The sequence below is a fragment of the Pleurodeles waltl genome, chromosome 4_1 (genome assembly GCF_031143425.1).
Source record: "Pleurodeles waltl isolate 20211129_DDA chromosome 4_1, aPleWal1.hap1.20221129, whole genome shotgun sequence".
NCBI lineage: Eukaryota > Metazoa > Chordata > Amphibia > Caudata > Salamandridae > Pleurodeles > Pleurodeles waltl.
This window is the reverse complement of record NC_090442.1, coordinates 46,964,179-46,984,207: the sequence shown is the minus strand read 5'-3', so window position 1 is coordinate 46,984,207 and position 20,029 is coordinate 46,964,179. Positions and strand designations below refer to the sequence as shown.

The following is a 20,029-nucleotide window of genomic DNA, read 5'->3' as shown; positions in this document are numbered from 1 at the left end:
TTATCATTCTGATGCTTCCAACAAAAGGAGCCTGTATCTCCATAAAAGGCAGACCATAATAGAAAAATATGCACCAAAAAACACCACCATGCTCTGTGCTCGCAGCCCTAAGTGTCAGTAAAAAGCCACATGCTAACAGGATTCTGTTGTCCCACACATACATGCATTAATTACATGATAACACCCCTTGTAAATACCCAACACAAGTCTACTAGCCTCTATAACATACTCTAAAACAATAATGCTGAGCAATCATTTGTATAAAGTGTTACCCTGAAATCCAAAGACTGTTCATAACACCCAACAGCCTTCAATTTCTCGCCATGTAGTGCTGTGAGGAAACAAACGCTGTAATCTAAAAACAAAAACAAAACAATATATACAAACACCCATAGTTCAAACATCTCACCCACCCATTCAAAGCACAACACACCAAATATCCTGCCTACATTAGTAACCCCATCTCCTTCCATCAACCCCCAGGCTCCTCCGATCAGCCGGACTCATACTCTGACACATCCCACGCATGCACTGAAACAGATCCGGGGGCCTACTCTTTTCACATCAATCTTCTGCACATCATAGCCTAATCCTTACTTCTTGAGTTAAGGAAGAATTTGGAGACCTGGCTCTACGAATTTCCCTGCCCTCAAGGCTAGACTTCCACACCAGTACAGCACCAGGATACTCTACTGGGTGATAGTGCGCTTCACAAATACACAACATAACATTATCCATGTGCTAACTTATGTTCCCCTGTCAATGTAAAAAGCAGTGCCAGGTGCACAGATTAAGGGCCTGATTACATTCTTCTCCACTTCACCCAGCGGACTGATGACACCGGCTGGAAAGCTTTCTGGAGAGCGATAAAGAGTTTGCCCTCATTAGATTGATGTAGTTCCCTAGGGTAAGTAACTTGTCTGGAAAGTGTCTCTATTCTTCTGGAGATCAAAAAGGTAACTGCCTCAGGAGAAAATAATCTGTCCAAAATATCTGAGGCACGACCATCGGGAGCTCTCCTACAAGAGACCAAACATAGGAGTATAGTTAGCTTTGCAGACAATTGTTTCCTGGACAAATCAGAATTGGCGGGTGTAGGAAGTTGGCTCTGTATATACTATTTTAAAGTAAGAGATAGTGTGCACAGAGTCCAAGGGTTCCCCTTAGAGGTAAGATAGTGGCAAAAAGAGATAATTCTAATGCTCTATTTTGAGGTAGTGTGGTCGAGCAGTAGGCTTATCAGAGGGTAGTGTTAAGCATTTGTTGTACACACAGAGGCAATAAATGAGGAACACACACTCAAAGACTTACTCCAGGCCAATAGGTTTTTATATAGAAAAATATATTTTCTTAGTTTATTTTAAGAACCACAGGTTCAAGATTTACAAGTAATACTTCAAATGAAAGGTATTTCACTCAGATATTCTAGGAACTTTGAATAATCACAATAGCATGTACAGTTTTGACGAAAATGGCAATAAGCTATTTTAAAAGTGGACACTGCAAAAATCAACAGTTCCTGGGGGAGGTAAGTAATTGTTAAGTTCACAGGTAAGTAAAACACTTACAGGGTTCAAAGTTGGGTCCAATGTAGCCCACCATTGGGGGTTCAAGGCAACCCCAAAGTTACCACACCAGCAGCTCAGGGCCGGTCAGGTGCAGAGGTCGAAGTGGTGTCCAAAACACATAGGCTTCAATGGAAATAGGGGTGCCCCGGTTCCAGTCTGCCAGCAGGTAAGTACCCACGTCCTCGGAGGACAGACCAGGGGGGTTTTGTAGGGCACCGGGGGGGACACAAGCAGGCACAGAAAGTACACCCTCAGCGGGACAGGGGCAGCCGGGTGCAGAGTGCAAACAGGCATTGGGTTTCAGATAGGGATCAATGGGGAGACCCGGGGGTCTCTTCAACGATGCAGGCAGGCACAGGGGGGGCTCCTCAGGGTAGCCACCACCTGGGCTAGGCAGAGGCTCCTGCACTGGAGTTCGATTCCTTCAGGTCCTGGGGGCTGCGGGTGCAGTGCTGGTTCCAGGTGTCGGGTTCCTTGTTAAAGGCAGTCGCGGTCAGGGGGAGCCTCTGGATTTCCTCTACAGGCGTCGCTGTGGGAGCTCAGGGGGGGTCAACTCTGGCTACTCACGGGCTCACAGTCGCCGGGGAGTCCTCCCTGTAGTGTTAGTTTTCCACAGGTCGAGCTGGGGGCGTCGGGTGCAGAGTGGAAAGTCTCACGCTTCCGGCGGAAACATGGGGTCTTTAAAGTTGTTTCTTTCTTGCAGAAAGTTGTACTTTCTTGAACAGGGCCGCTGTTCTCGGAGCTTCTTGATCCTTTAGATGCAGGGCAGTCCTCTGAGGCTTCAGAGGTCGCTGGTGCAGTTTTAGTCGAAGTAGGGAGACAGGCCGGTGGGGCTGGGGCCAAATCAGTTGTCGTCTCCGTCTTCACTACAGGGCTTCAGGTCAGCAGTCCTTCTTCTTCTTTAGGTTGCAGGAATCTGTCTTCTTTGGTTCTGGGAGCCCCTAAGTACTGAATTTAGGGGTGTGTTTAGGTCTGGGAGGGCAGTAGCCAATGGCTACTTGCCCTGAGGATAGCTAAACCCTCTTTGTGCCTCCTCCCTGTGGGGAAGGGGCACATCCCTAATCCTATTGGGGGAATCCTCCTTCTACAAGATGGAGGATTTCTAAAAGTAAGAGTCACCTCAGCTCAGGACACCTTAGGGGCTGTCCTGACTGGGGGGTGACTCCTCCTTGTTTTCCTCATTATCTCCTCCAGCCTTGCCGGCAAAAGTGGGGGCAGTGGCCGGAGGGGCGGGCATCTCCACTAGCTGAGATGCCCTGTGGCGCTGTAACAAAGGGGGTCAGGTTACAGTGAGAAGCGAAGTGTTTTTAGGGGGCATCTCTAAGATGCCCTCTGGATGTATTTTACAATAAAGTGCATACTGGCATCAGTGTGCATTTATTGTGCTGAGAAGTGTGATACCAAACTTCCCAGTTTTCAGTGTAGCCATTACGGTGCTGTGGAGTTCGTGTTTGACAGACTCCCAGATCATATACTCTTATGCCTACCCTGCACTTACAATGCCTAAGATTTTGCTTAGACACTGTAGGGGCATAGTGCTCATGCACATATGCCCTCACCTGTGGTATAGTGCACCCTGCCTTAGGGCTGTAAGGCCTGCTAGAGGGGTGACTTACCTATGCCACAGGCAGTGTGAGGTTGGCATGGCACTCTGAGGGGAGTGCCATGTCGACCTATTAATTTTCTCCCCACCAGCACACACAAGCTGTGAAGCAGTGTGTATGTGCAGAGTGAGGAGTCCCTATGGTGGCATAAGACATGCTGCAGCCCTTAGAGACCTTCCCTGGCATCAGGGCCCTTGGTACCAGTTACAAGGGACTTACCGGAGTGCCAGGGTTGTGCCAATTGTGGAGACAAAGGTACAGTTTAGGGAAAGAACACTGGTGCTGGGGCCTGGTTAGCAGGGTCCCAGCACACTTTCAAATCATAACTTAGCATCAGCAAAGGCAAAATGTCAGGGGGTAACCATGCCAAGGAGGCATTTCCTTACAGCTGGCCATCTCTGGAGGAACTGTAGGATGACACTAACATCCCATAAACGGGAATATTTAGGCAAAGGAGGGTTGGACAGGTAAATGCCCCTCATAACCCAACTTACCAGAGAATGCTCTCCTACCGGTTTCCCATCGATGAGAAAGTGTGACCTGCTGATATTTTGGATCGATAGTTGTTGACAGAAAAATAACCTAGGCCATTGGATGCCATCTTTGATAGGAAAGTGATCACAGAAGTAATGGGGTCCCGAAGGGATCCAAGTTCCGTGAATCACACCAACCCAACCACTTCCGCCACGCAGACATAGCATTTATGAGTAGAGTCGAGTCTGACTAGGAAGAAGATATAAACTTGAGAGATTGCTCTGAAAGGTTTGGCACAAACCAGTGTTTCCTGAAATGCACAAAGCCATGAGTTGGAGCCTGTTCTACAGAAGGAGAGGGTGCAGGAGACCTGCTGGGTTTGTCAAGAGATTGGAAATCAAGATATTTCCAAGAGAAATCGGAACGAGGGATGAGCTATCCCACAAGGGAGTGATCAGTATCAGTTCTGCTCTCTGGCATAGGGCTTGAGATGCCACCCTTGGAATCATTAGAAAGGGAGGGAAGGCATAATGAAGTGGACCTTTCCATTGTCGAAGGAAGGCATCCGTGGCCATGGGCTCTGGCCTCCATGAGAAAAAATGGGTCAACCAACGACCGCCAGTAAAAATGGTGCTGCACCTGGCAGCCCATCCCACCTTGCTGGCATCTGATTCCAGGATAACATCCAGTTGAGAGCTGAAGATGGCTGTCGTTCCAGGCAGACATGTGGTCAAGCCACCATTGGATTCGTTCTTGGTCTCAGCAGTGAGTGCTATGAGTTCTGAGTATATAAGTCCCTTCTGCAGGTGGTGTATTTGTAAGTGTTAGAGGGCTCTGCAGTGTGGGGGGGGGGGTCAGGAAGATTGCGTGTATGGAAGAGGCTAGATCTCCTGCAATCCTGGCTAACATTCTTAGAGAAATCTTGTCCTTGCAAAGAGTAGAATGGATCTCCTTCTGGACAGAGTGTAATTTCGGGCCAGAAGAGATAGAAGAGAAGTAGAAGGGTTGACCTAGAATTCGAGGAATTCTATTTGACTGAGATGAAACCAGGGCAAGCTTTATGTGTTGATAAGAAAACCCAGATTTTGAAGAATCTGAATGGTCCACTCTAGGTGCTGAGGGAAGGATTGGATGTCCTGGGCCATGAGAAGAATGTCATATAGGTAGACTTTCATTTGTACTCCCCTGGAACAAAGGTTGATGTCTGTGACTCACATATACCCTTATCTTCAGTGGGCTTTTTTCAGACTATATTCTCTTATAATGGCAGAAAATATGCAAATAACATATTCCTGATCTTTGTTAATGCTGACATAGACTGTATTCTGAATTTCACCCACATCTGTGAACCTGTCTGATGCAGATCATGTGTAAATTAACTATGTGCATTGAGATGCTTGAGTGCACAGATGCCACCAGTTTAAATCCTGACCTATTCTGTGGACTAGGGAAACTTAAAAGAAAGCATATGTAACCACACATACATGTGAATGTCAAGGCTGTGGCTCAAAACTTAAAAGGAACACATTTTAACACCCAGAAACATGTTAAGGTCCAAATGAACAATTTTCTTGAACAAGACATAATTGATCCTATTGCAAGACCAAACCCATGGGTGTGCACAGTTGTCCTGGTTCCCACAACAGTCGGGGGTGGTGGGGTGATGTGCATCTGTGTTGATATGTGACAACCAAACAAAGCAATTTAAAGGAAGAAATCCTCGGGCTCCAGGGCATGATTTATCTGCCAAACGGTGCACAGATTTTCTCTGAGCTCTGCTTAAACAAGGGACACTATTTTCTTGATTTGGGGGTTCTCAGTTGGATGTGTTCAAATACAAGTCTTAAAGTGGTTTGAGTAGCTGCTTTATCAGGTGTGCAGCTGTATGCTCTCAAGCCAGCTGACAGGTAATTATCATTTCCACGCTACTGGGCTGCAACTTGATTGCACTCTACAGCACACAGACCACTTCACCTCTCCTGCCAGGCACGTTACACTCCAATGCCTGTGGAAGCCCTATCATTTTACCACTTTACTATATGAGCATGCACCTGCCGATGAAGCAAGGAATTACAGGACTGCTTGGCAATCACCGGGCATGCCCCAAACATGGTGGCTCCCTGTACATGAATAAACTCTCCTCCATAGCCGTGACATTCCGCAGTTCGGTTGATAAAGGGAGAGTTAGTTCATTACCTGGAGATTCATTGATGAATGAAGTCATGTGGGGTGTGTGTAATATGGGGAGCTTCCCTTCCTTGGTTGGATCTTTTTAGATACAAACTTTACTCCATATCATGACACTACATTTTGGACTTTTGTGGTTTATACTGTATGAATACCTTTACAGTATGTGATTACGGGAGTCGCCGCCCCTGCTCAGACTAGAAGGGCATGGACACACCACTGTGTAAGGTGCTTCATGGTGACTACAATGATGTATGATTGCGCCACTAACAAGTGTGTTCACTCCAGTTTCAGCATATTGTGTCTGTTGTGTCCCACGTGCCATTACATGATTTATTTAAAGGCTGAGGTGAGCAGATCTTCCAGCAGCAGTCGTACTATGGCGTAACAAATTCATATTTTACCGTTCTGCCCTAGGAAATCCATTTAAGGACCCATAAGGGAGGTCCTCTTCCTATTTAATTATTTACTTACTCCTTTACCTTTAGATGGGTTTAGTTTAGGGATCCCTGATAAAGCCCTCACAAATGCCCTAGCTTGTGATCGGCTACTGAGAGGCAAAACATGCAGGCAAAATGAGGGGACGCCAGGGTCATTATTTCCAACAGCACCCCTAACTTGAATTTTCAGGATTTTTTATCCATGCTTAAGGTACCACCAAATAAAGTAATTCTTTGTGGCTTACTTTAAGGAATTTTCAATATTTCTCAACTAGATCCCTGGTACATTATCCAGAAAAATAATATTCTAAGACTCCTTCAAGTTCTAGTCTGCCCTGGTAGTACCATTTTATTAGGGTGGAGTGAGGGGGCAGATGATGAAGCATGCCGCATTACATGGATGAGACCATTTAATTCAATAACTTTTATGCGCCTAACAAGTTACTACCTATAGTATATCACTGAATTTGCAAGGATGAGGTACGGTGTGTCCCTCTCCATTGTGAGTCACACCATCTTTTTGGTGGCAGTATCAATGACAGAGGCAAACTAGTGACCTAGAAGCTTCTTTTTCTCCCCTTATGGCTACCTGTTGGTTGGTAGCCAATACGTCAGCATGAAGAGTCTGGGAACTTTCAGCTTTACTTTGTCGTCCTCCTTTTTTTAGATTTTCTGATGAGGGATTAATTATTTGATTAGACCTATCCCTTATTCCTAAAGTCAACTCTTCTCCAGAGGTGGCCCTTCCTGCTTTCTTCCCCTCTCCCTCTTCTAAGGAGGAGGCACATACTCTGGATGTTAAGACAGCAGTGTCTATTTATCTTAACAGATCTCAAGGGTTCAGAAAAATCAGAATTTTTGTTAATTTTGGTCAATCAAGAAGAGGACATGAAGCTACAAAGATGACTGATCAGGTGGATTAAATCCACAATCATCCAGGGGACTGAGACTGATTCTGACCCCAGCACAGTACAATGCAGGTCTACAAGGGATTTGGCGGTCTCTTGGGCAGAGTTACGAGGGGTCTTGCTTCAAGAGATTTGTAGAGCTGTGACCTGGTAACCAGACCATACCTTTATTAAGCATTATAGACTGAATAATGTATTGGATAATCATGCATATTTTGGTGTTAGAGTTTTGTCATCAGTTTCGCATTAACTTGTTGTCGATCTAATTTTGTTGAGAAAATATTTTTGTTTCTTGCTCACGGTTCTTGATGCATTAAATGTTTGGGTGTGCATTATAACTGTATTGGTGAACTGCAATTTTCTGTGTAAGTTGAAGTCTTGTTTATTGTGTATACCTCAAATTATAATGACCGGGACGAGCACGAGGGACGTAAATTTAGTGCGCCGATTACTTACAGATAATCTTCATTACGCCTAGTCCTACTCATCCTTGTTAAAGTCATTACAAATCCCTTCCGCCGAGATCCCACCGCCTTTGACACAAGCTTGGAAACAAAAGGAGGATTCTGGGAAAGCTAGACTAACACCCAGGAGATGGGGCGGCTTCACTTCAGAATTCTCCTGTGTTCCTTTTCCTGTGTTAGAGGCAGGTTCACCTGAAAATGTAATGACTGTGATGAGGAAAAGTAGGGCTAGGAGTAATGAAGACTACCGGTGAGTAATTGGGGCATTAATGATCCTTCACTCTTCTGTAACAATGATTGTGCTCGGCCTGGCTCTCACACTCTGTGCAGCCGGATGAATTTGAGCAGTTACTGTTTTACCTGCCTGAGATCGATATAAACTTGAACTTGGGCTACGGTCTTCGTAAGGGCAACCAACATTATATCAGGATATGGTAATGTCACGCATGAACATAATATTCCTGATGATTTGTAACAAAATTAATATGTAATTTAGAACTTTAGTTTGCTGACCTTGCAAACTTGAGAGCCAAATCGAACGATCATGGCCAAATCCTTTTCTCTCTCTTTGCCTCCATCTGTAAATAGGTGCAATATTTAGGTGTACAGTGTAATAAAAAATAGAAAGATGATGTTAAAGCACATCTACCCAGCACAATCTCAAGTACTTTCTCCACTACTGAAAATGTGAATCTGATCCTGGGCATTGTTTCAGCAGGTACCAATGGACTGTCCCGGTCTGATCCTGCCTCTTTGTGTATTGTATTGCACATGCTAACCTAACAAAACCTCCTATTTGTTAGCACTCAAAATCGAAGTGGCACTCAGCAAAAGCCTTTAGCTGTGGGTTTCAAGCAGCCCTCGCAGTGCATTCTAGTCAATGTGTGTCCAATTTTTGCAAAGTTGTAGTTCTGTCAGAGAAGCAAAGCTTGGTAGCTATTAATTTCTACAAATATTTCATTTGTTTATTCTGATACTATTAATTTCTTCCAAACTACAGATTTCCTGTTCAAACTATTCCTAACCCAGTAACCAATGCAGGGCTAAACATTGCACGCTCTGCTAAATTTGGAGGATATGAAATCTGTTTACCATACCTCTTCCCCCAACTTATATCTCACCATCCTACCTTTCCCTACTTTCACCCATTCTACTACCAATCCTCTTACCCCTCTCCTGCCCTCCTTTACCACCCCTCACCATACAACCATAAATTCTTCCCTTGTATTCACCTTTGAACCAGTAACCCTGTTGTATACACCTTTTCACATCTACGGCAACTTTATCAGTTCTCTGTATGACCTTTTGTAGCCGTTTATGGTTGAAATGTAAAGCACATCTATACCTTGGGTGGTGAGGCGCTACAGAAATCTGCAGACTCACTAGCTCAATAAATACAGTTGGAAACGTCATTCATCTGCACAATGACTGCAGACAACTGACACCTCATGGATGCAGGATCTACACCTCTGGGCATTTCTTATCTCACTGTTTAGCTACTTCCCAGTTCATCAGCCCCCCTCTTCTATGCACTGTGCCTCAAGTGTTCATCTTTAGTGAAAGCAGGGGGAAAGACTCGATGCCTGTTGTGGTGAAACGTGTGTTTTGACCACTGACTTCGTGTTGCACCACTCTGCACCTAGATTAGCTGTCCAGTTTTCACTAGTTACAGACTACATTTTGTATTCAGTTTGGCCTTAGATTCATTCTGCCTATTGACTTTATCATAGCATTAAACACTGCCATGTTAAAGCTGCCCGTGATTTTTCACATTGTAAACTGTGCATTCTGTCTTGTTTTCGTGCTTTTTCTCACCAGGGGCTTTGGTTGATAAGGATGTACTCAGACGGCAGGGAATGGCCTTGTTTTGATTTGACACCTTGGGATTGTGGCCAAACCCCAATGTGTTATTTTCAAAGCATACCTAACCTAGCCAGCATGTTTGAATTGCAAAATGAGGTTTTTTTTTCCAGAAAGCTCCTTTTGGCTTTTTAAGATATAAGAAGACCCAGTGCAACAGTGAGAGGGTCAGTGGCCTCAATCAGGATTCTAGACGTTGGATGCCTGATATCATTTCAGTGAGGGTAGAGATCTCTTTCTCTTTCGCAGTCAAACGGTGTCATCGTCTTGCTGGCATGAGAAAGATGAAGAACCTGGCAGGCCCTACGGTGATGCATTTTTAATTCATTATTTGCTTTGCATTATAATATAAATACATATATTTGCTGTGCATATTGCAGTGGAGAATCACTTTGGTATATTCTCCTTTCATTGTTGTGACTATTTTTAAAGGTGTGCTTTCAACATGCTGATCTCCTTTTAGGAACCTCGTGGTGAAATCATAAATGTCTTCTTTGAACTAGGAAGTGCATTCCAGAGATTTTTGTCAACTCGGTAATTAGTGAAAAGCCAAACACCTGTACACAGATGAAGTCTCATGAAGGCCTGGTAGTCAAGGAGTCATGTTTGGCAGACACTTGTCTGAATGGTGCATAGGAGGTATAAACAGAGGAGGTACTGAGCTAGGTGCTGGTGAGATACAAACAGAGGCGGTGCACACATAGGTGCTTGGGAGGTAAAACAGAGGAGATGCCCAGGCTAGAGTTTGTGAGGTATAAACAGACAAAGTGCACAGGTAGGTGCGTGTTCCTGTCTGTGGCTGCTTTCATCCGTGCTGTGTATTGGTGTACATGGAGTCCTATTTCCGTACCCTCTCATGGACATATGCTGGCTAGGTGTTACTGCTTTGGTCCTTTACCAGAGAAAAGGAGAGCCACAGAAAACATAGTGCCTAGGGACTGACCACCCCTAGGGGAGAGGAACATGCTAAGGTGTCAAGCAAAGGAAATCAATGCCTGCTGAGAAAGTCTGCTTCTCTGGGCATTCCCACAACACGTCTAAAGGTTAATTTGTTATCAGTGGACTCTCTCAAACTCAGCTGCCTCCAGGCCTTCCTCCTGTCATGCTAGAATAGGGAGGAACAATGCATATAAAAGAGAGTCAAACCACTGTCCACAAAATTTAAGATATTCAACGAAGTTTCTTTAATGAAATTAGGACTTTCTATCATTAAAACTGAGAAAATCTGGATTTTATTGCAAGACTGGAGACTACCATTGTTCTATTCTAAAGTTGATTAGTAACAGACGAAGCATGCACAATTTGTTTGCAATAAAAATTTTGAAAGTGAAAGCGGAAACCGATTCGCTGAACTCAGAATGCTCTCTTATTACAAAAGCTTAGGACGCCGTAGCACTCCTAGAGGAATGACCACATGAAACAGGTTATATCAATTCCAGAGTGTTACATGGACCATGTAACCCATCTGGAAAGAGTAGCAGAGGATACAGGACATTGAAGTTTACTAAAGTAAATAAGTATTTGAGATTCAAGTGTTCTGAGACCCGATGCTCAAGCTTCCTATTCTTTGCGTCTTGTAGATACACAGAGATCTGGACACTAAGGAAAGGCAGGATAATCCACTGGTGTTAAAAATGTTTTGTACAGCTGGAAACTGAGAACAGAACTCCAGGAGAACACTGCCTAGCTGAAAGATCCAAACCTTTGCTGTCTGAAATGCAAAAGCAGGGTCGGTTTTGCTTATAGAACTACCAGAGAGAGATCAGGATTCTCCGTCCAGGTACTCAACATAATAACAACGGCATTACCATATCAGAACATTTGATATTTCGGTAATAGGAGGTCTACTTATCCTTATTCAGCATTCCTTTAATAATAGTCCATGGATCCTTCCCAGAGGTTACCATCAATAATGCGTAGTGTAGGCAATGGTCGATCTAAGTGTGTTTTCACCATTCAGTAAGACGTAGATGAAGACCCTTAAGATATTTGCCATAAAAGTGACAGAGCCTCAGCATTTAATTCAAATCAGGTTATAAGAATGTACATGGATTAACAAAGGTCGTCATAATTTACCAATACAAGCTAACCTGCTGTAAACATATCAGTACTGGACACCCAGTAGCCCAGCACACATACCATCATGGAATTCTAGGGCATATCAACTAATCAATAGTAGGAAGTTCCACATAGGGCACTGGTCGGTAATGAACTTAGTACATCACAGGAGTGAACCACTGTAAAACTGCAGAGCACATTGTACCTGCACTCTTACTAAGGAAGATACAGTAGTCAAGCTTCCCAGATAGGCACAGAGGCACCTGCACACCCGTTAGACGTATTATAGTGCTTCCACTTGAGCCCACAAATGGTTTTACTCCCAGATAAGATCCTGTGCCGTTCTTTGGGTCCTCTTTTCTGGGTTATCACCCCAGTTTCCCCGCAAGGGACAAGGCCCTCTAGATCCCCACCAAAATGCCAGGGCTGCTACTGAAATGCTATAACACAGTCGGGCTACTCCTCCGGGCAGAATGCTGCAGCTATCCCTTTAGGGAGAACACAGTCAAGTTCCTCGACGAAGTGCAGGAGGCGAGCTCAAGTCAGGGAACTCCGGTGTGGTCCTATCCCACCTGGGGAGATACTGATAGCAGGGGCTCAACGGACCTGCTGGGGCCCAACCCGGCCACACGACACTCCTCTCTGAAGGCAGCCGCTGCCCCCGTGGTCAGATATCACTGACAGGGGCCCAATTGTGTCTCCACTCCAGAAAGGCTGACGTGAGCTAATGCTGAAATAGCCAAAGCGCTCCAGACGCGCTGGTCACAGCGAGTTGGGCATTCGGAGTTCAACTGCCATTTGTGCTTAACCCATTTTTTGAGGGGGGTTGGAAGGGGGGGGGGGAGGTCAAGGGGAGCAAATAACAGCGATCCTCTCATGCTGTCCTGCCACTGATGAAAGTGCACAGCATTGGACCAGTAAAAAGTATGGAAGCGCTCACCAGGCACTAGTGATGCACATACATGGGGCATAGAGCGACACTCCCTGGAGAACTCTTAGGGTACAGGGGGCAGTAGCCTGTCTCTCCCTTCTAGGGCCAGTAGGGAATCCCTCACATCAACCAGGAATATAACTCCCTAGGCATGTTCCCTAAATCTCCACAGGTATCATCTGCATTGTCAGAGCCCTCTCATGCTCCTGCAGCCACTGATATATGTCATCCTCCTCAATGAAGCTATCTCAAGTCTACCACAAGTCTGTGGGCATGCATGTGGGTCGTGTTCCTAACACAAGACTCCAAATTTCTGCCACCACTGGACTCCACCTGCAGCTCCTGTGAGTCCAGAACTCTAGAACTCTGCTCAAGCATCATCTTCCTTTCGTCAAGGCCAAGCTCTTCCCAGGGGAAGGCCCTTCCAGCCTAAGCCAACCACTCCTCAGATTAGACCTTCACAGCCTCTAGTCTTCTCTCCTCCACAGCCAGCTGCCCCAGCTACAACCTCAGGTCCCTCTCACCCTGTCTATCCTTCAGTTCCTCAGGGGACAGGGAATGGGAGGCGACACTGATCCTGGCACTAGACCCAGTAAGGGACTCCCTATCTATATGGTCCTCACTCTCTACTGGCATCCCTGTTCGGTCATTTTCTCTCTGCTACTCACCTTCCTCAGGGTCACTGCCCTCTGGGGGTGTGGATGGGGACCCTTCCATTCTGAGTCCTCACCGTTCTCAGGGTCCTCCTCAGAGTCTCCATCAGAACCATCCCCCTCCTGGTCTTCTTCCTCAGTTGCTTTTCCATGGCCAATTTCAAAATAGTACAGGGTTTTCAGACAATCCCCACCCATTGGTAGTCCCATCTCCCTGCAGAAAACCTCTAACTCCTTCTCAGTCTAATGCAACTGGTGTTCTAGGATAAAGATTAACCCCATTTTGGTAAGGCAACAGCACTGGTGTAAGCAATGAATGTCCCAAGTGCAAGCAAATAGAACAGGAGTAAACAGTAAAATGACCAATATGAGAGAACAGGAGAATCACAAAATACGTAATGGTCTAAGTGCTGAGCTTGTGGTGCAACACTGAGTCACTGTGGTATCATGCAAATGCAAGTGCTATCCTCTCCGCTGATCACCAATGTTTGAAAGGGGGTTTCTGGTTGGCTAGGGAATGCACCTAAGCCAGGCAGAACACACCATTCTAGTCAAGGCAAGTAAGTTACACACCAAGGATAACCTGTGCTCACCCCCTGGTAGCTTGGCACAGAGCTGGCAGGCTGATCGCCAGAGGTCATGTGTAAAGCATTTGTGCAACTCACTCACATCAGTGACACAATAAATACACCACAAAAGAGACTCCACAAGTGCTTTTATAAAAATATATGTTTCTCTAATGTATATATCATAGGTCCAAAACATCTCAAATCATACATATGGGGCCTCATTACAACTCTGGCGGTCAAAGACTGCAAGGGCTGTTCGGGAGTTTGTACCACCAACAGGCTGGCGGTACAAACTCGGGGATGCCGTGGTCGCACCGACAGGACCGGCGGTTTTCCGCCACATTGGTCCCGGCGGTTGTAATCCCCCAGGGTAGCGCTGCCCAGGGGATTACGAGTCCCCCTCCCGCCATCCTTTTCATGGCGGTAGGAACCGCCATGAAAAGGCTGGCGGAAAGGGGAGTCGCTGGGCCCCTTTGGCATGGGCAGAGCAGTGGCCCCCTGCCACGGCTCCATGGTGCTTTTCACTGTCTGCATAGCAGACAGTGAAAAGCGCGACGGGTGCAACTGCACCCTTCGCACTGCCGCAACACCGCCGGCTCCTCCCGTGTTGCGGCCAACATCCCGGCTGGGCCAGCGGGCGGAAACTTGCTTTCCGCCCGCCGGGGATGTCTTAATGGCCACCGCGGGAGTGTGGCCGCATTGGCGGCCGCACGGCGGATACAACTTGGCAGGCGGCAGTTGTAATGAGGGCCATGGTGTGCAAAGGGCCATTACTGTAGTAAGGCTCAGTATCATGATAATGCCAAAGCCATAAGGTTACATGCTATCCTGAAGGTGTAAGCATCAAAAACAATATATTAGGACATCAGGGCATGAAATGCGGCAGTAACACTCATGAGTCCTCACAATTGTGCGCAAATCAGGTTATAATAATGTACATGAATTACCAACGGTCGTCATAATTAACCAATACATACTAACCTGCTTTAAGCATATCAGTAATGAACACCCAGTAGCCCAGCGCACATACCATCATGGAATTCTAGCGCATGGCGTACCTGTGCTCCTATCAGATCAACTAATCACTAGTAGGAAGTTCCACCTAGGGCACCAGTTTTGTGCATAGCATATCAGAGGCATGAACCACTGTAAAACTGCAGAGCACAGCGTACCTGCACTCTTACTAGAGATGATACAGTACTCAAGGATCCCAAATAGGCTCACAGGCATCTGCACACCTATTAGATGTATTACGGTGCTTCCACTCCAGTCAACAAATGGTTTTACTCCTAGATACAATCCAGCTCCATTCTTTAGGTTCTTTTTTCCAGGGTCTCGCCCCAGTTTCCCTGCAATGGACAATGCCCCCAAGATCACCACCAAAATGTTAGGACTGCTAGTGTAATACTTTAACACAGTGGTGCTAGCCCTCTGTGCGGAATGCTGCAGCGCTCCCTCTTAGGGAGAATACAGTCAGGTTCCTCTGCAGCATGTGGGGAGCAAGCGCCAGTCAGGGAACTCCGGTGTGGTTTTACGCTGTCAGAGTTGACACTACTGACAGGGGGGGACCGATGGACCTCGCGGGCCTCACCTGGCCACACAGCACTCCTCTGTCAAGGCAGCCATCGCCCCCGTGATCGGAAATCACTGGTGACGGCAATAGAGTGTCCGCTCCAGAAAGGCTGAGGCGAGCAGATGCTGGGATAGCCAAAGCACTCCACACATGCTGGTCACAGCGGGTTGAGTGCATGGAGCGCATCTGGCATTTGTGATCAACCTGTGTTGGGGTAGGGAGGCGGAGTCAAGGGGAGCAAATAACAGCGCTTGTCTCGTGCTGTCCTGCCAGCGAGTGAAGTGCAGCGCACGCACTGGTCAGCACGACTTGTAACAGTAACAAGTACGGATGCGCTCAGTAGGTGCTAGTGATGTATAGGGGTGTAGAGCGGCACTCCCTGGACGATACTTAGGGCACAGGGTGAAGTAGGAAGGCTGGCCAGCCCATAGAGACACTTGTCAGAGTAGCAGTTCCTCCAGCAATGTAGCCCGCAGCAGGTCAGCCCGACAAAAATGCAACTTCTTGAAAATGGCGGTTCCTCCTGGCAGCCCAACAGAACCTAGGGACGCCACATTCAGGGAGCAGCTGGCAGCAGGGTAATTAAATCCGAAAAGCAATCCAGTTAATTCTTTTTGCCACCCAGGAGACAGCAGGCAGCAGGGCAACAACAGAAGAGCAGTCCAAATGAGTCCTTTTGTGCATTCCAGTCGTCCTTCCGACAGAGGTTCAGTTCCATAAAAGCTCTAAAATCATGGTGTCAAAGCCCCTGTACTTTTACTCTAAAAAATGTCTTTGTTCAGGGGTGACTTGAAAGGAAACTTTTCAAGTGAAACACAACCCCTTCCAAACCTGCCCAGTCTCCAGACATCAGTAGGAGGCAATCAGTCCATTGTGTGAGGGCAGGACAAAGCCTATTGACATGTAAGGTGTGAACAACCATCCCTCACCCCAGCCCAGAATGACTATCAGTATGCAGATGCCTCTTATGTCACACCTAGCCCCTCCTGTGTTATGGCAGTCTGGAAAGTATGCACCAAGTGTAGCTCTCACTCTGCCCTAGACGTGGACTGGAGGTATGCTGCAAAGCACTAAAGTTATAAGCACAGAGAAATGGCCACTTTCTAAAAGTGGCATTTCTAAAACAGTAATGTAAAATCCACCTACACCAGTAAGCAGGATTTCTCACTACCATTCCAAACATGCCCATGCTACTCCTCACAGATAATGAATTACTATCATATATAATGGAATTCCTAATGCAAACCTATAAGAGGAGCAGCACTCACAGAAGTGAAAAAATGAAATAGGCTGTTTGTTAGTACTAGGACATGTAACACATAAAAGCATGTGCCCTACCTATTACACAGACCCTGCCCATAGGGCTATCTAGGCCCTACCTTAGTAATGACTTAGGTGTAGTTAAAAGGGAGTTAAGGCCTTGGCAATTAGTTTGACTTGCCAGGTCAGTGTGGTGGTAAACTGCACAAGCAGCCACTGTAGTGGCAGGCCTGAGGCAAGTTTGAAAGCCTATTTCTGCAGGTGGCACAATCTGTGATGTGGGCCCACTAGTAACATTTAATTTATAGGCCCTGGGTATATGGTATACCACTTTACAAGGGAATTACAGGTAAATTAAATATGCCAAGCATGTATAATCGAATTATACCAAGTTTTAGGGGAGAGAGCACATGCACTTAGAAACTGAGTAGCAGTGCTAAAGTGCCCAGAGTCCTAAAGCCAACAAAAAGAGGGTCAGAAAAATAGGAAGAGAAAAGCAAAACGTTTGGGGATAACACTGCAGACAGGGCCATTTCCAACAATAAACTACAAATCTAACCGTAAATCATTTACAAACTCAGTGGTGAACCAACAAATCTCCCAAGGATCTAGCTCGATGTTGGACACCTCTGGGGAAGTGTGACTATTGTTTGTGCATTTACAGATGCAAGTGATGATGGAAAAGAGCATCATTTCTCCTGCGTCAGGGCTTTGGAGGTAAATGTTGTGTAGTACAAGGATTAACTCAGGGTTACAGGTAAGAAGTTCCTACTTTTACTTCTTGTGCCTTCGTACGCTGTTTTTTGGCAGCTGTCACTGAACCATCAATGTTGTAAAAAATGACCAAACACCACAAACAGCTATAAATTTTCTCCAGCCTGTGTCTGTTAAATTGATTCAAGTGTGTTGTGTTCATAGGTTTTGCCACTAATCCCTAAAGTTAGCTGAAAATCCACAACTTCTTCCATATTTATGCCAGTGGTACAGTTTCTCCCCTGCATGTGTTTGCTGATGTCTTTGTAGGATTGATAATCGACAAAAGCTCTTCACACATTCAGTGCACTTGAATGGTTTTTCGCCTGTGTGTGTTCGCTGATGATCCCTTAATGTCCAAGAGTAACCAAAACTACTTCCACATTCACTGCAATGGTATGGTTTTTCCCCTGTGTGTGTGCGCTGATGTCTTTTGAGAGCTGATAATTGACTAAAGCTCTTCACACATTCAGTGCAATGGTATGGTTTTTCCCCTGTGTGTGTTCGCTCATGTTTTTGTAGGATCGATAACAGACTAAAGCTCTTAATACATTCTCTGCAATGGAATGGTTTTTCCCCAGTGTGTGTTCGCTGATGACTTTGGAGATTTGATAATTGACTGAATCTCTTTACACATTCAGTGCAATGGTATGGTTTTTCCCCTGAGTGTATTCGTTGATGATTCCTTAATTTTGAAGAGTCACTAAAATTACTTCCACATTCACTGCAGTGGTATGGTTTTTCCCCTGTGTGTGAACGCTGATGTTTTTGGAGATCTGATAGCCGACTGAAGCTCTTCACACATTCTTTGCAATGATAAGGTTTTTCTCCAGTGTGTGTTCGCTGATGTTTTTGTAGGGTTGATAACTGACTAAAGCTCTTAACACATTCACTGCAATGGTATGGTTTTTCCCCTGTGTGTGTTCGCTGATGACTTTGGAGGTATGATAATTGACTGAAGCTCTTCACACATTCACTGCATCTGAACGGTTTTTCCCCAGTGTGTGTTCGCTGATGTTTTTGTAGGATTGATAAGCGACTAAAGCTCTTTACACATTCACTGCAGTGGTATGGTTTTTCCCCTGTGTGTGTTCGCTGATGTGTTCGGAGATCTGATAACTGATTAAAGTTCTTCACACATTCAGTGCAATGGTATGGTTTTTCCCCAGTATGTGTTCGTTGATGTACTTGGAGGTGTGATAACCAACGAAAGCGCTTCAGACATTCACTACAATGGTATGGTTTTCCACCTATGAATGTTCGCTGATGCTCTTTTAGGAGTGCTAACTGATTAAAGTTCTTCAAGCATTCAGTGCAATTGCAAATTGTTTTCACTGTGTGTGTATGTTGATGGTGCTTTAGTAAAGATGACAAACTTAAGCTCCTGCTGCATGTGTATGGTTTTTCTTTCTTCGTTAGTGTCTCTAGGTTGGGTATATATTTGTCTTCATCCCATGACTTTGTTTCCTGATGGGCCAACATGGCTGATAAAGCACTTTTGTTACTCTCTCATTCTCTGTATGTGTGTGGTATTGGACGCTTGATTTACAATTTAACAATAAAATACAAGACTCGCTAAATACCTGCCACATCCATAATATGAGTAAGGCTCCTTTGTAGAGGATTGTGTCCTTAGATTGGATAATAGTTTTGTATGCTTGCAGGCAAAGATTTGTCTTCCTTCTGGTTGTTGCAAATTGGGACAGTATTCTGTATTTTAGACAGCAGAACCCATGTTTCCTTCACCCTTCAGTTGTCTGGCTTTGTTGTATTTTTCTCTGGTTCCTGTGGTTTGGCCAGAAAGAGTGTGCACTACACCTAGAGCCCTGAAAGATGGTTGTTATCAATATAGGAAGCAGAGCACTGCTGTAACCACATCATGCCGATCTCATGCTCAAACCTGGTGTTGGTCACCTGTTTACACCGGAGGTGGTTTGTCAAGTTGTTGCCTTCATTTTCTAGGGGTCATTTCTTCACCCTGTTGCGTGGAGGTGCACAGCTCAGACTCTTACATTCACTGAATTGTTTTTGACTGCTTTTTCCTAATTCTGTCAGTTTATGTTCAGGTTCCTCTGTCTCGGGATGCACTGATGTTTTCCTGAATATTGTAGCTCATTATTTCTGATCATTGTTTTGCAGATTTACAGTATTCTTGTCATTATTCCCAATCTTTTTGTGCATTCAAGGCTTCTTTCCTGTTGGATGTAAAGAGATTTAAAATCACTTAATGGAAATGTAACAGAATGTGAATACACACTATTTAACTTGTAAAAGACATTTCTTCTTTACCATCTTTGAAAGTTACCAAGTGATGTTTCACCATAAACAGATATTTAACTAAATGTTCTATTGAACAAATCACACCTTAGCTACTTCAGAAAGGGAGGTGAGTTACCAGTGTTCACAGAGTAACTTAGTAAAGAGAGGGTGCTCATGGAGCTCCAACATGATAGAGGTAAATCTTTAGGAAGATACACATGGTCAGGATTTCATATAAACAAGAATAGATTGTGGAACAAGAGATGGATCAGGATGTGCTGCTGTTACTTCAGTAGCAGGAAGTGTATAACAAAGGTAACACTTCAGGAAGTATACAATAAAGGTCACTCTTCAGGAAGTATATAACAAAGGCAACTCTTCAGAAAGTGTACAATAAAGGTAACTCTTTAGGAAGTATATAACAAAGGAAACCTATCAGGAACTATATAACAAAGGTTACAGGTTCAG

General features: G+C 45.2%; 1 protein-coding gene across 1 annotated transcript in view; it reads right to left on the bottom strand.

The window, feature by feature from the left end:
* Positions 1-20,029, bottom strand: part of LOC138286970 (zinc finger protein 850-like) — a 287,157-nt gene that overhangs the window by 140,885 nt on the left and 126,243 nt on the right. Inside the window, exon 4 of the mRNA XM_069227339.1 lies at positions 17,478-19,497. Coding sequence (XP_069083440.1) covers positions 17,478-18,784 — 1,307 coding nt within the window. The 5' untranslated portion in view covers positions 18,785-19,497. The remainder of the gene's footprint in view (positions 1-17,477; positions 19,498-20,029) is intronic.